At 30.3% G+C, this 14,760-nt stretch overlaps 1 protein-coding gene across 1 annotated transcript; it reads left to right on the top strand.

The window, feature by feature from the left end:
- Nucleotides 1-6,840: 6,840 nt before the first annotated feature.
- On the top strand, nt 6,841-12,465 carry LOC105334542 (uncharacterized). The gene is made up of 7 exons (XM_011438038.4): nt 6,841-7,143; nt 7,281-7,345; nt 7,496-7,639; nt 7,889-7,975; nt 8,272-8,349; nt 9,132-9,215; nt 12,157-12,465. Exons 1-7 carry the CDS (start codon nt 7,061-7,063, stop codon nt 12,225-12,227), a joined length of 612 nt encoding a protein of 203 aa, XP_011436340.4. The 5' UTR covers nt 6,841-7,060; the 3' UTR covers nt 12,228-12,465.
- Nucleotides 12,466-14,760: the final 2,295 nt, after the last annotated feature.

The following is a 14,760-nucleotide window of genomic DNA, read 5'->3' as shown; positions in this document are numbered from 1 at the left end:
TACAAATTAAACCATTTGAAAATAATTATTATATTAAGAACGCGGTGCATAACATTAATGCGCGCTAAAATGTCGGCGCTACATCTTTGTCAATTCGTACGCAAGTACGGAATTACTGCGAGAATTCGTTGCAACATTTGACAACGTTAGAAATAGATTTCTGTATTTACTTCATTTAAAATCTGCAAATTAATAAAAGCTTGAATTTATAAACGACCAATTTGGCATTTTAAAGGATAAACGTGTATACAAGAAACAGACATTGCTTCACGTTTCATATAATTTCTTCGATGCCCAATAACAGGGACGCATATTTCTGTCCGATATTAACCTGAACATATCGAATGAATAAAGGTTAGCTACCTATAAATGCTTAAGAATTAATACTTTGAAAATAACTCCGAGTGGTTTAACTATAAACGATATAAACTTCCCAAAGGAATTATTTATTTTCAGATCGTGTTTACATTAATCGCCGAACGAATCGCTCGAATAATGAGAATTACGCTCAGTTATATGTGATAAGAAAATAATTTGATAAAAATATGTGACTAAACAGTTCCTCAATAAGTGCATCGAAGTTATTTATCTGTTTGTTTAATGCATAAATATAATTAAATCAAAATTACCTGTTTGTTTACGTTATTGTGTCCGTCCCGCTAACGATTAGGTTTTACCGTAGCACAGGTAAGTAAGTTATCTCGCTCGATGAATATTCGGTTTTAAGATTTAATTATTCATTTTGAGTACTACATTAATTGATAAAATCATTTTATTCTTAAATTTCGTTTCATTTAACTTGCATTCCTATATTTTGAAAGTATGGGATAGGATAGGATAGAGCTTATTAGCAGGATAGGATGCAGGATACAGGATATAGGATAGGATAGGATAGGATAGTTTTGTCAACTTTCACGATAGCAGCACTGTATAACCAAGTTCCTGATTAAAGCTTTATTAATTTCCAGTCAGTAGCAAAGTAAAGCTTGAATAGCTTATAAGTACGTTTGTTTAATATTTTTCTGAGCGGCTTATTGGACCTTTGAATTGAATTTTAACTGATGATTAACTCTCATAAACTATTGAATATTTTCTAAAATCTAATTTCATTCCCTCTCTTTATACTGCATATTGAAAGATATCAAAGATGCCAGTGAATGGAAATCCGCATCCGCGGCCCTAGTCAGAGAGAGAGAGAGAGAGAGAGAGAGAGAGAGAGAGAGAGAGAGAGAGAGAGAGAGAGAGAGAGAGAGAGAGAGAAAAGAGAGAGAGAAAGAGAGAGAGAGAGAGAGAGTATGTTTGTTTGCATTGGATTTGAATTAAAATTTACCAAAATTTTACCTGGGAATGAATGTCCTAATAGGTTACCATGCAATCCTAATTACATTCCCAATTCTTTATCACTTTTTAGATTAACTCAAAGCGATTATATCATTTGTAATCCAACAATGTTTTATTTTACACCATATCAAACTGATCAAAGAATTTATTGAAGTTACAGTTTTTAAAAGAGAGGATGTTGACATTATATTTTCACTCGGTCAGTGGTTATATAATAGCTACTGTACATAACCCTTCTTGACAATTTGCAGTGCACGGTAGCGAGGTTGGGACCAATGAGGTGACAGACACGCGTGTACTTGTATATACACACACTTTCTAAGATCTGAATGCTCGGTAATACTTAGCAATCATATAGTAATTGTTGTTCTAACGCCACTTATGACTTTCTTTCCATGTCTGTCAAGTTTAGAAAGCATAAAATTAAAATTTTGATTTATCAGTTCTAAGAATATCAAACATGAAAAAAAGAGCTTAAGGAAGGAGTCTTCTCGTTATCAAACATACTTCTTATAATAAGAAATTCATGAAATTTTGACACAGTCAAACGGATCATATTACTAAATGATTCTTTTAGTTTAATCAAATTTGACCTTTTTGTTTTCACATAAAGGTCAGGTCAAGGTCACTACCTTTTTCCTCAACGTTAAGGATGATAAAAATAAGTGTAGCTCTTTGTAATTCTGTCGACATTTGTTTAAGATTTGAAGATTCTATTCTTCAATGAAATGATAGAATATCAAAATGACTATCAGCTAGTACTACTAAATTGGAATAAATATTTATACTAAAATTGATATTGCTTAGCCCGCATTTCCTCTAATTTTCTTAAATTTTGAAGAAAATTTGATTATTCTTTTATGCTTCAAATAATAAAATATTTCTGATTTTTATGTATTATGAAGACTTTATATAAAGATATAAATTGACAGAAAAGCATATGTTTTGACCGTTTAATAGGAGAGAAAAACTGATATTAGTGATTTTTTTGACAAAAATCAAAGTTTAGAATGGGCGCTTTAAAAAGCTTGTAAAAATGTAATTTGATAGGCATATCATATTTTATAAACATTTTCTGAAACCCAAGTATAATATCATTAGTTCACATCAGGAAAAAAAAAATCCAACATTAATGTTATTGTTTTTAAAATGCTAAAACAGACTCATTAATCTGCAACAATTCTGAACTGCGAAACATGTTATATTTTCCTACGCCAATAATACGCCAAAAATATAGTCATTGTTAGATTATAAACATTGATTACTTTTTTTATGCCAAGTTGTATGATAGTAAAAAAGAAAGAAAAATATACTATTTTAATTTCCTTTCATCTTGATTTACTCAACAATAAATCAAATTTACTTTTGACGAGTCAAAAACCAGAAAAGACTCCTTCCTTAAAATACGGAACATCATTTGACACAGCCATATGAATTTGACCGTATTGCTCTCAAAGTTTTCATTTTTCAAATTCAGAATTTGAATAATGAAATGAATTCGCCCAATCACGAAATAAAACAAACAAAATAAGCAGCAACAGTTCTTTCCAAAATCATTTAACAATGTAAACACTGCCAATACTATCTACTTATATAAAAATTTACATAAATCTAAACACAACATCTAAACAGAATTTTTGTCATGCAATTTGCTTGTATGCGTGGATTGCAAACAATTTTCGTACGAAAAAGGAAGGAACATACTTAGTGGATGTAAATATAATTGAATAACTATAATACATAAAGTATGAAAGCACTTTTCTAGAGAGATAGAAAAAAAACCCAGAATATTCACAATACGTAATATTCCTTCTCATTATTTTAGTGCAAGGTATAGGTTTTCACGAAATCTGTAGATATAACAATTTTATTAACGGTTTATTTTCGGTTATGCGTTGCTGGAATTAAAAGACGACACTTCAATGGACGTTTTTTTTAAAGATATATATATATATATATATATATATATATATATATATATATATATATATATATATATATATATATATATATATATATATATATATATATATACGATTGTTTTAAATATTCTTCTCAAATTTTTAACGCCATCTGACATCAATGAATTAAAAATTACATAGTAAATTATCAATATCAATAGATTTCAAATAGTACCCTTTAATCATTACGTTTTAATCAAGAATGCGTATACATGTATATAATTTAAAGAGCATACACTGTTAAAATAGAAAAAATGCGCAGGTGTTTTTTAAATAGAACATTAAATTAAAGACACAATCTAAAAAAACCAAACAAAACAAAACAAATTCGGTTAAGAATTCTGTCCAGGGATAGAAAGACGATGCAACCGGCATTTAAATTTTTTTATGGTTACTTCTATATAAACTGATGAATAATATCACATCAAATTGCACAAATGATATGATGTTTACAACACAAATTGTTTAAAACTTAATAGTCGACTGTCACTAATGACATCAGATATGCCTAGCTGTTTAAAGGTCGAGTGATATTCTCAAGAATATCAAATAAGCGGAGGTCACATACTTTAGGAGAGAAAACAGTCTCCATGTTGTTTACTGATATTTATTGCTAGTGGTGGACTTTGAATTTATATTCATTATTCTCAGCAGAATTGTCAAATTTTATTAATTAATTACATAACTCAAAGTCATTTGAGTATTTACAAAAACAAATATTGTTTATCAAATATTCCATTAAAAAGCTAAACAATGCATCTAAAACAGTTTTTAGAAGTGACATAGTAACGACCCCGTATTGTTAGAACTTCCCATTAAGCACGTATAACATGTAATAGTTTTATCAATATTTAACATCAAAAGTTCTACTAAAATTCTGTGCTCTGTGTTGCTTTGATGTAACATACGGTTTTCCGTACAAACTGTATACAAAATTTAAGGATTGAGAACAGGACAAATAATTAAATAATTAAGGGGTTATAAAATGTTAGCAGTAATTTGTATAGAAATAAGACGCTTTATCTTTGCTTTAAATTCTTATTGTTTTGTGTTGTTCAATACATTTTATGTTGAGGAATGTAATGTAAGCTATTTTTTATAGTAAACATTCACCGAGGTGGAAGTGTAATGTAGTAATGTACTAGCCGATTTTATTGCATTGACATCAATATGCAGGGGAATACTAAGTTTTTGGTCTGATTGGAAATATTAATTTAATTTTACAATTGTGTGTATTGCAATCAAAAATAGCTTTGCTAGCCAAGAAAAAACAATAACTACATGTATCTGATCTACTGGACACTGTTTTCGTATGTTTTTTTCACGAGTGTCTGTAAAGCGAGTAGCTCAGAAACCTTATATTTCTAGTTTTTGAACCTCCATGATACATCTAACATACAATGGTGCAATAACAAGTACACATGGTTGTGTATTAACAGAGAAAAAAATAGATTAAGAATTGACCGCTCCCTGACTGCCATTAGTGTACCAGTGAGGTTATAGCTATTACAGCATCTTTAATCATTCGGCTAATTTCAAAATACGCTGAGAGATCACGTGACGACAAAAACCTTGTTGATACCACTCGGCTTTCGAACACCAATAAAAAAGGGCAGGCCTCTTATATTAATAGCCAATAGCCCCTTAAGAACTCTACATCTGTATGGATAGATAATGTATGCCTAGTGCGGTGAAAGTCAGGCCCTGCTTAAAGGCTCTCTCCAACATGCGTAGAACCGTAGTACCCTTCTCATTAACGGGTAAAAAGGCCGTCCGCCGGGTCCCCTTGTAAGAATTTCCCGGATTTGGGTGACACTCCTGTGATAGATAAAGTTGAATAGGCGGAGGTTGAGGATGACATTCATTTGTTCATTGTAAATTTTCAATTTGGAACAGTGACAAAAGCTTTATTGAGATTTGACCTAAGGAACAAAATTAAGAAAAGAGACCCGACGCAATTTGACAAAATTTCCCTAATTTGAAAACAAAAAGTTTTTTTTTAGAAAGCTGCACCAAAAAGAATAAAATTCATGTACATTTACATGGAGCATAGTTTTACATTAATGTATAAAGCAGCAAAAATTCCCGCACCTGCGCGGGATACCATCTAGTTACCTAGGCATATGCCAACCTGCGTTTGCAAAACGGAATTTAGTTGCCATGAATGAGTGCAGCAAAAATGTTCCTAAGACAGAAAATACATAGTTATGTTAATGTTTCAAGTTGTTTTGTCAACAAAATATAAAGGTGCTTTTTAAATAGGACAAAAAAATACAAAATAAAATCTTTAAAAAAAAAAAGAAATTCCGTTTAGATGTGTTTTGGGATAGAAAGACGACGTCTTTACAATGAGAAAAATGACAAAAACAAACCGTCAACCATCTCAAAAATCCATAAAACGAAATACAAATTCAAAGCAGAGCAACACGGACATCAATAAAAGGTGGGATCAGGTGCCTAGGAGGAGTGAGCATCCTCTGCTGAGATATATTTTAAGATTATATCAGGTTTTTAATGTCCATTCTATAGAATAATAATGGATAACGCATCAATTTTCACAAATGATATGGTTTTTGCAGCACCAGTAGTTTTAAGCTCTATAAACGAGTGTCACTATTGATATCAGATATGCCTAGCTGTTTAAAGGTTGAATAATATTCTCAAGAATGTCAAATAGGCGGAGGTCACACACCTCGGGGGAGACAACAGTCCCTATGCTGACACTTTATATCTGTAGAGGTGGCACTTGTATTCAAACTAATTATTCTCAGCAGAATTATCAATAACTTAATTAAGCAGGACAAAGTTTTCTGCCGATTGAACGAGAAAAAATATACAAATTCGCACATTTCAGAAGACTAATTTTACCTCCACTCCGAAGGAGTGTCTGTCTGCCTGTCTGTCTAATTGTCTGCCTTCTTGCCTTCTGAACTGCATGTTTGTCCGCCTGTCTGATTGTCCGTTTTCGTGTCTGTGTGTATGCCAGTAACAAATTGCGAAAAAGTCTTTGATAGACATACTGTATCATCTGATAATACTTTAGCTATCTTGTTCAGATTAAAAACCCGTATGCGCGAATTGATGCACATGTTTTATATTCATTTTAAGTGTAAGCAGGTTGAATCTTTTGAAACTTCTCCCACAATTGTTCTCTATCCTTTTCAAGTGATGGATCCCCATCCGTTGGTACAAGTGGTTTTATTTTCATTATATGCTAAAATGTAGTACATTTAGAATGATTTTCAAAAGTGTGGTCGATTTAATGTTAGATTACATTTTGTTTATAATGTACTCGGTCCAGGTACTGTTTCCATCACCTTTTGTTGAAATTCAACAAAATCACACATATCTTTAAATGAGGTAGAATTCAAATCGTATAAGGGAAAAACCAGAGATTTTTTTTTTCGTACGGACATATATAACATTAAAAATTTTCGTCTCTAATCCATAGCGTTTATTTTAAGTTATTAGTTCATAGTTTGTTTTTAAATTTGCTGTTTTAGTTTTAAAGGAAGGTGTATAGAAAACTTCTACCTTGTTTTTTTAATGCCTTTGTTTGGCCATGAATTATTGCTCTTTAAAAACGTGTTTTGACTTTAAAATTCATTATTTTCCTGTATCTCAGTAGTATGTCATAAAACTGGTATTCAAATGAGGAAGTAATCTACGAAGTTCATGACGCTTTAAAAAAGAAACGATGCTAAAATAGATTATTCGTGCGTTGGAATTTAACATTTATAAATGAAATTACAATCAATATGCCAAGACGTATTCCAAAGGCGCAAAATACACAAGGATGTATCTATACAGTTTTTGTCATTTGCACAGCTCTTATTCAAAAGTACGTATTTATTTGATTTTATATTATTTAAATTCTGTGCTGAAATATAATTATAAAAAAAATTAAGTACAATCTGTTTTAAGCATATATTCGAGTTAATATGTATACAATTTTGTTTCAATTGATGTATTCTTTAGCGTGGACAACGCTATCAATGAAGACTGTCCTTTCAATAAATTTATGGATGGAAATGTTTGCAAAGGTATTTGAAAAAAACCCCACAAAATCAATTCAAAAGGATGCATTTAGTAATATTAATTTGTTATTTTCCCCAAAACAGATTTTAATCTTCATTGACCGAATTTGTTTTGGTAAAGACAATTAAATGTATCATGTCTATATTTATTCATAGATTGTCCTATTGGACATTTTGGAAGAAATTGCGCTGACAAATGTCCCCCACGTAATTTCGGATATCTGTGTGGTCAGGAATGTCCACATAACTGTAAATCATGTCATTACATATTTGGTTGCACTATAATTAAAGAAACAAAAGGTAAAGTAACTCAAATTAATTTATTAATATGTTGTTCTTTTATGTACGTCAGCATCGAAGCGTGTATCTCATGTTTACTTCACATTAATTTTTTTTATAAGCAGAACAGATTTTGTTCACGCATTTCTGACGGCGAACATAACTTGACAACGGACATAACGTGACAGCGGACATAACGTGACTCAACAAACATGTTTTGTTTCATTCGTGGATTTATTTCAAATATTGATTTTTTCTATTTGAATTCAGAGACAACATCAAAAATAATAGAACATTTGACGTCAGAATTACCTGTATCCCATGCTGTGAACAACACAACTTATATAAAAATCATCAGTAAGACCTTATTTTTCATTTTAGTATATTGATGATCCAGGTTTTTTTTCAATTATTACTCCAGAAACCAACTTATTTTAATTTAGTTATGTAAAAGCGAGAATGGATAACAACAGGAGCGACTGAGTTAAAAATCTTAAGGTATTTAAATTGAGTTAAGAATGTCAGTAAAGTCCGCCAGACAACAGAGTGCATAGTATACTGCATATACTTGGTAAATACTTGTTTAAGCTTCAACAAACGAAATTCCGCTAGAAACTGATTGCATTACCAATAACAAGTTTCATTACTTTCAGCATCGTCATCAATTAAAAGATTCACATTGAAAAATAAACGAGTGGCCAATACAATTACGATTCCGAGTACATCAAATGGTAGGTGACATACGATATTAACAAGTTCAAAATTGGCAGGCAATTTCTAGCAAAGGAAACAAATGTTATAGATTAATGTACAATGGTTAATGAATAGCATATAGTAGTTTGTTTTGTATTTTGTTTAGTTTAATGCCTTTATATATTTTGAATTTATTATTGTCATTGTTTCTTTCCAACTCCAAGTAGAGTTATAGGATGTCAGAGAATTGTGTTTCAGCTAACTTAATGTCGTTGTGCGTTTAATGAATTGGATCTACAAAACATCTGCCAAGCCCTGTGATCAGTTGCATCTTCAGACCTTTCAGTGATCATTCAGTTAACTGACAGGCAGAGCTTGTATTTAAGTTTTTCTTTTAACATAACTTCCGAAACTTACATATTAAACTTTAATTACATGAATTCGATTATAGACACAAAAAAGCAATCTTGATTAAAGGTTTGAATTTGATGGCATATTGCATAGCAAATTCAACTAATTGGAAAAATTCATTGAAACTGTACATTGTAGCCCTACTTTATGTATTTAGTTACTGTTATTTACTTGACAAAAATGTGCAAATGACCTAATTAACAGGCTTGTACCAATTGATAGTAAATCAAAACTTCCGTCAAAGTTTTACATCATTTTAAGCCAATAAAGTCCAATAAAGTCCTTCAGACCAAATAAACGGGGAATTGTCATCTTCAAGTCAACAAAATTAATAATACACATTTTGAAAATACTTTCAAACGAATTTCTTCATTGATTCAATATCGTAAACGCATGTCATTTCTTTCAGCTTTGTCATTGGTTAGACAATTCACTGTGACAAATAAACGAATGACCAATTTTACTGCAATTCCAAATCAGACGTCAATAAATTGTAAGTAACGCATGTTGTTTGTAAATAGAAATCTTCCAAGCAGTTTTAAGCAAAGAAATATAAATGCCATAAGTGTATACTTTTACCATTTCTTTTGTTGCATTATAACCGTGGAATTATGGGATATTTAAAAATAACGTGCCCAATGCGTTTTACATGCATGTATATAAATAGCAATATCTATTTAATCATAATTAGCAGTGAAGAATCGAACCGCATTTCTGATTTGTCAAATTATTTAGAAAAATAAGAGCCCTTTTTTCATTTGTGACGCATACTACATCTTACTTTTATTGTAATGTGATACATAATGCATATCAAATTAATTAAATCTAATAGAAAAAAAAATAGTTGGATCACCCTGAGAGCAACAAGTAGGTCTTCAGTCCAATTTTGAATTATCGTGTTGTTGATGTATGTCCCAGTCAAGGAGCTCCATGTGCGAGGTTGACCTTTTTAAAGCTTTTTTTTTTAATATTAAAAAATCGAAGGAAATATATTATGAAATGCCAATCATTTCTACAAAGTCAAGCCATTTCTGCTTCAAAAATGATTAACAAATCCACAATCTTTTTTAAATATAGAACTGTTGGCCCCTCACCCTTTAAGGGGATTTGTAACATTTTTGTTCTTAAGGAGTCCGATTTAGGGTTTTTTTGCAGAAAAACTACAATAGCAAAACTCTTTATTTTTTTTACCATAAGTGATTTTCACAACTCTAATTTATCAAGTTTCAAGAAAATCGACCGTCTTGTTTTTTTAGGGACCATCACAAAGTAGAATTACATTTACTATAGGAACATATAGGAAACTGTCATTTTCCAGATTAAAAAAAAATACTACAAAAGCTTTTTCTCTCAAATTCTTGAATATGATTAGTAGAATGATTTTTCTACCGTTTGGTTTTTAGTAGGAGCCATTTAAAAATATTAAAATGCTACAGTTTTGCTAAATATTTGAATCATTACGAATGAAGATTGTTAAAAGGATTTATTCCAAGAATAAAGAAAATGTCCTCGAGGATAGGATCATTCTGTATATAAAATATCGATGGCGTACAATTTTTTTTCTATATCCTGTATGTTATTTCTTATATCGAACATTTATAAAGCTTCATTTTATCATAACGTCAGAAAACTGCAATGGCAACGCTGCCCCACACCACAACGGAAAAATCAATAAAAAAATAAAACTTTCCTGAAAAAATATAAATATTTTTATCTGTATTTTTTTTATTGTGTTCAATTTTTTAAATGATATCGAACAAATTCAATAAGAAGTTTACATCAACTATATTACACTAGAATGCGCAATGAAAACTAAATTCAGCCTCCTTAAGGTCTGAATAAAAAGTCTTAAGATAAATGAACAATCAGGGTTAATGGTTTGCCAAAAACACTGCTTAATAGGAGTTGCTATACCAATTTTCAAGATTGCATGTTGTATATAATTAAATTCTGATTGACTTTAACCTTTAAATGCTAAACAAAATATTTGTCATTATATAACGAAACGTTATGTAAAATCAAAATTTCAAGATTTCAGTCCTTTTAGATCCCTAATACGTAGCATATGGACTTTTTAAATGGGTAAAGCAGTTGTAAAACGTCAGGACGAACACGTTTGCTTCAATAATGTCCAACAAATTGTCAATTGTAATTGAGATATACAGAAACGACCTCTTCTCCCTGTACGTGCCCTATTTAAGGGACTGGTCCCTAAATCATATCGTTCAAAGGGCATCGGTATTTGCAACATTTTCTGTTCTACAAGTTATGAAATTTTTTACTCAGTCTGCCAGTTTTGAAGAAAGCATGGTTTGTTTTGGAATGAACCTTTTTACAAGATTTTTCCTTTATAAAGTTTTACAAAATATTTTTGTTAAATAGTTACATGGCATCAAATTTTCATAATCCTTGCCCCTAAAGATCCATGTATAAGCAACATTTTTTCTATATTGGAGGGGGAAACAGTCGTTAAACACCAAGTGAAACTTTTTTCATTTCAATATTGCTGATTAAATTACTATTCATGTTTGAGATATTTGATTAATTTGTCTAGATTCAATTCATTTCTATTTAAAAGTCTTCTCCTTAAATCCTAATGTCGACAAAAAGATTTTATAATTTGGCACAACGTTTGTTCTATTAGTCCTTTACAAAATATCGTTTAAAATGTATTAAAATGCATAATCTAATTTAATTTCGACCTATTCTTTATTTTGAGGATTGTGATGCACAGACAAGTCATACAAATTAAGATTCGTCGATATAACGGTACCCGAAAAGACGTCATCCAAAACAAATCATAAAACGTATAAAACAATTACAATCTTATGTAAAAACAAGAATAAAATTTAAAAAAAAACGACGATAGAAATCGAGTGAATAGTGTTTCAGAATACGCTTAAAAATGTGTGAGAAATCGCCTGGACAAAAATTTACCGAAAACAAAAATACCTGGATGCATAAAAAAGTAATCTACTTCAACTTAAACGATTATTTGTAAAATAAATCGGCTGCATAGTTTTTGAGAAATTGTCCGACTAAAATTTTACAGACAAAAATGATAAGAAAAAGAAAAAAACTAAAACAATAAGGCCTCTTTTCGGAAACGGAATAATCAATAACACAAACGACGCGTTAATTTTTATCGCTTTGATTTGAGAATTAATGACAGAAGCATTGTGAGTATTTCTTTAATAGATGTAAGTAAAATATCATGGTCTTCTCAAGTTGTTACAAATGATAATTTCTATGAAAAAAACACATCCAAAATCAAACGAATGAAAGCTTTAAACATTTGGTAAATGATAAAATTACATTTAATCCTCACAATTACAAATTCTTGTCTTATCGATGTAACCATAGGAATATAATATATTAATACAAGTTTTATTTCACAAAACGTACATATTTAAGCAAAACTTTTGGTATTTCAGATCAGCTGCTTGAAAAGAAATCATCGACAATCAACAACATTTCGCTGATATATGCAAATGTACATAAATGAGAACATTTGTTTATGTGAAAATGATGCTAGAACAGTTTTACAACAATATTTTTATATTTTGAGTATGTGAATAATTGATGATAAAAAAGGCGGACAACGGCCAAATTTATAGGCGGTATAGAACCATTAGGAACGAACAAAACTTCTAGATTGTTGCAACTAGCATTGTTTTATATATCTGAATCTATCTACATGTGTATATCTACCATACATGTATATATATATATATATATATATATATATATATATATATATATATATATATATATATATATATATATATATATATATATATATATATATCTATATCTATATCTATATCTATATATATATATATATAAGTATAGCATCAGTACACCCAGCTCCTACTTCATGACACCACAACTAACATTACCAAAAACAATAACAGAAACAGCAATCTACTAAATTCTGCTTACCACGGAAAAATTTCTTAATTCAAAAAAAGTATATTTATGAGAAATCTTGACTTCGTTTAACTAAAGAGTATTTCGACTTACCACCAAAATTATGGATACGTATTAATAACAAACTAATCAAGGTTTTATTTTTTTTTTATTGAATGTAAAATATAATTATGAAAATCAAATAGTTGCAAATGAATTGTTTTATTCTAAATGTGTTGATTCCATGTACCATGATACTTGACATATACGATTATTACTTCTGCAATTATGATTTTAACTGTACAAGTCAAACAGTAGGTCATAGTTTCGGTAACATAATAATCTGTTGGTTCGCTTTTTACAAGGAAACTTTTAAAACGGATGCTACGGAAGGATATTAATTAGTAAAAACGCAAAAGTGTTAAGGAAGCATATAAAATCTATATTGATTGTATTTCCGCGAAAAAAAAATCATAGTTTTTACAAATACTTTCAACTCCTCAAACATTGAATTTAGAACCAACAACTAATAAAAAGAGATCATAGACTCATTATCTAATTATCTAAACGTAGATTTACACACTGATGATTCATGTCTGAAGGTGACATGTCGTCTTAATTTGACCGAAAAGCATTTTGAATAGAATCAATATACCAGGGTTGTTAGAAAAATTTGCGGACCACTTCGATTGTGAGCGGACAATTTGCAAGATAACAGCAAAACTTTTCAGATTTAAGCTTGACGTATTTTCTATTAAAATATAAAGATTTGTATTTTCTAAATGCACCATAAAATATAGATTATTTATTTTGATAAAAGTTGCTTCACTGAGCATGTCTGATTTTGATTTTTTTATATTGTGTACGCATTTGTCCGTATTAAGAAAATGTACCGTTTCAGCGTTTTAGTTCAATTGAAAAAATATGACGGTTTTATCGCCGAATATGTACGACAAACATTCAAAAAATGAGTCACAAACGTTGACGTCAACGGACATCTTGGAGCACCGGGCCTTCATTTAATGTTGTGTATACGCAGGAAAATCTCTGATGGTGACCAAACGGTTCCTAGATGCTGCTATTTTTTAAAACAAAGGTTTACACTTAGAAGAATCACGGTCGTTTAAAGAGAGAAAAACTGATAGTTTGGGCTCTTGCAGCACCCGAACCTCCCATACAGCCCGGATCTTTCAACTATGGATTTCGCTTTTTTTCCTTAAGTCGAAACTGTGTGGCAAAATATTTTTGGACTTTAATGATCTACGATTTGCAACAAATGACATGATTCAAAAACTTGACAAATAATGGCAAGAACGTGCATTTTATAAATGGGTTAAATGACTTTAAAAGTGTGTGGATCTGAAAGGTGTTTACTTTGAAAAAGAGTAACAGGTTTGACTTTCAGTTGTTTGACGTCACATGACGTCGTGGAAATATGAAATGGTACTCCATAAATCTAATTCATGCAAAGTAATAACCGCTGTATCTTTTTATAGAAAATTCCAATTTATATGATTTTTTGCATATTTATTTTCAATTGACGGCCATTCATAAAATAGTATTTTTTTCGCAATTCACTGTGTCCGCAAACTTTTCTAACAACCCTCGTCCATGAAATCTTATTATTCAAATTATATATGTTTTGTATTTCGCTTAGAATACTAGAAAAATAAATACATGTATGTATCAATAGTTTTAACATTGCCTTGTATATATGAAAGTCACTTTTAGAATCATGTTTTCTGTATTACTTTGGTGTGTTCTACCGTTATTTGTCAAAAATGCAAAAAAGAGAGGTTTTGTTTAGACATGGTCAGATAACTATTTTATTAGGTAGATTATAAGATTTAAGCAGCATATGTCTAAATTTTTGATTTTGTTTCAATAATCTGAATTTCAGTAAAGTCGCTTGTTCTGAGTTATATACTAGTATACTGTTATTGAAAACGTCATTATCATTATAATAATGACGTTTTCTATATTAGCATATATAATTCAGGACACCGCAGCACTTCTAAGGCTTTCAATGAAATTATCAGCGGATTTAAACGTTCAAAAACCGATACATCTGCTATTACAAAATACTTATGTAAATTTGTTTATCATGATGTAAATGTAATATAAAATGA

Source organism: Magallana gigas, chromosome 8 (assembly GCF_963853765.1).
Source record: "Magallana gigas chromosome 8, xbMagGiga1.1, whole genome shotgun sequence".
Classification (NCBI taxonomy): Eukaryota; Metazoa; Mollusca; class Bivalvia; order Ostreida; family Ostreidae; genus Magallana; species Magallana gigas.
The sequence above is the reverse complement of the archived record's forward strand: the minus strand, read 5'-3'. Positions and strand labels throughout refer to the sequence as shown.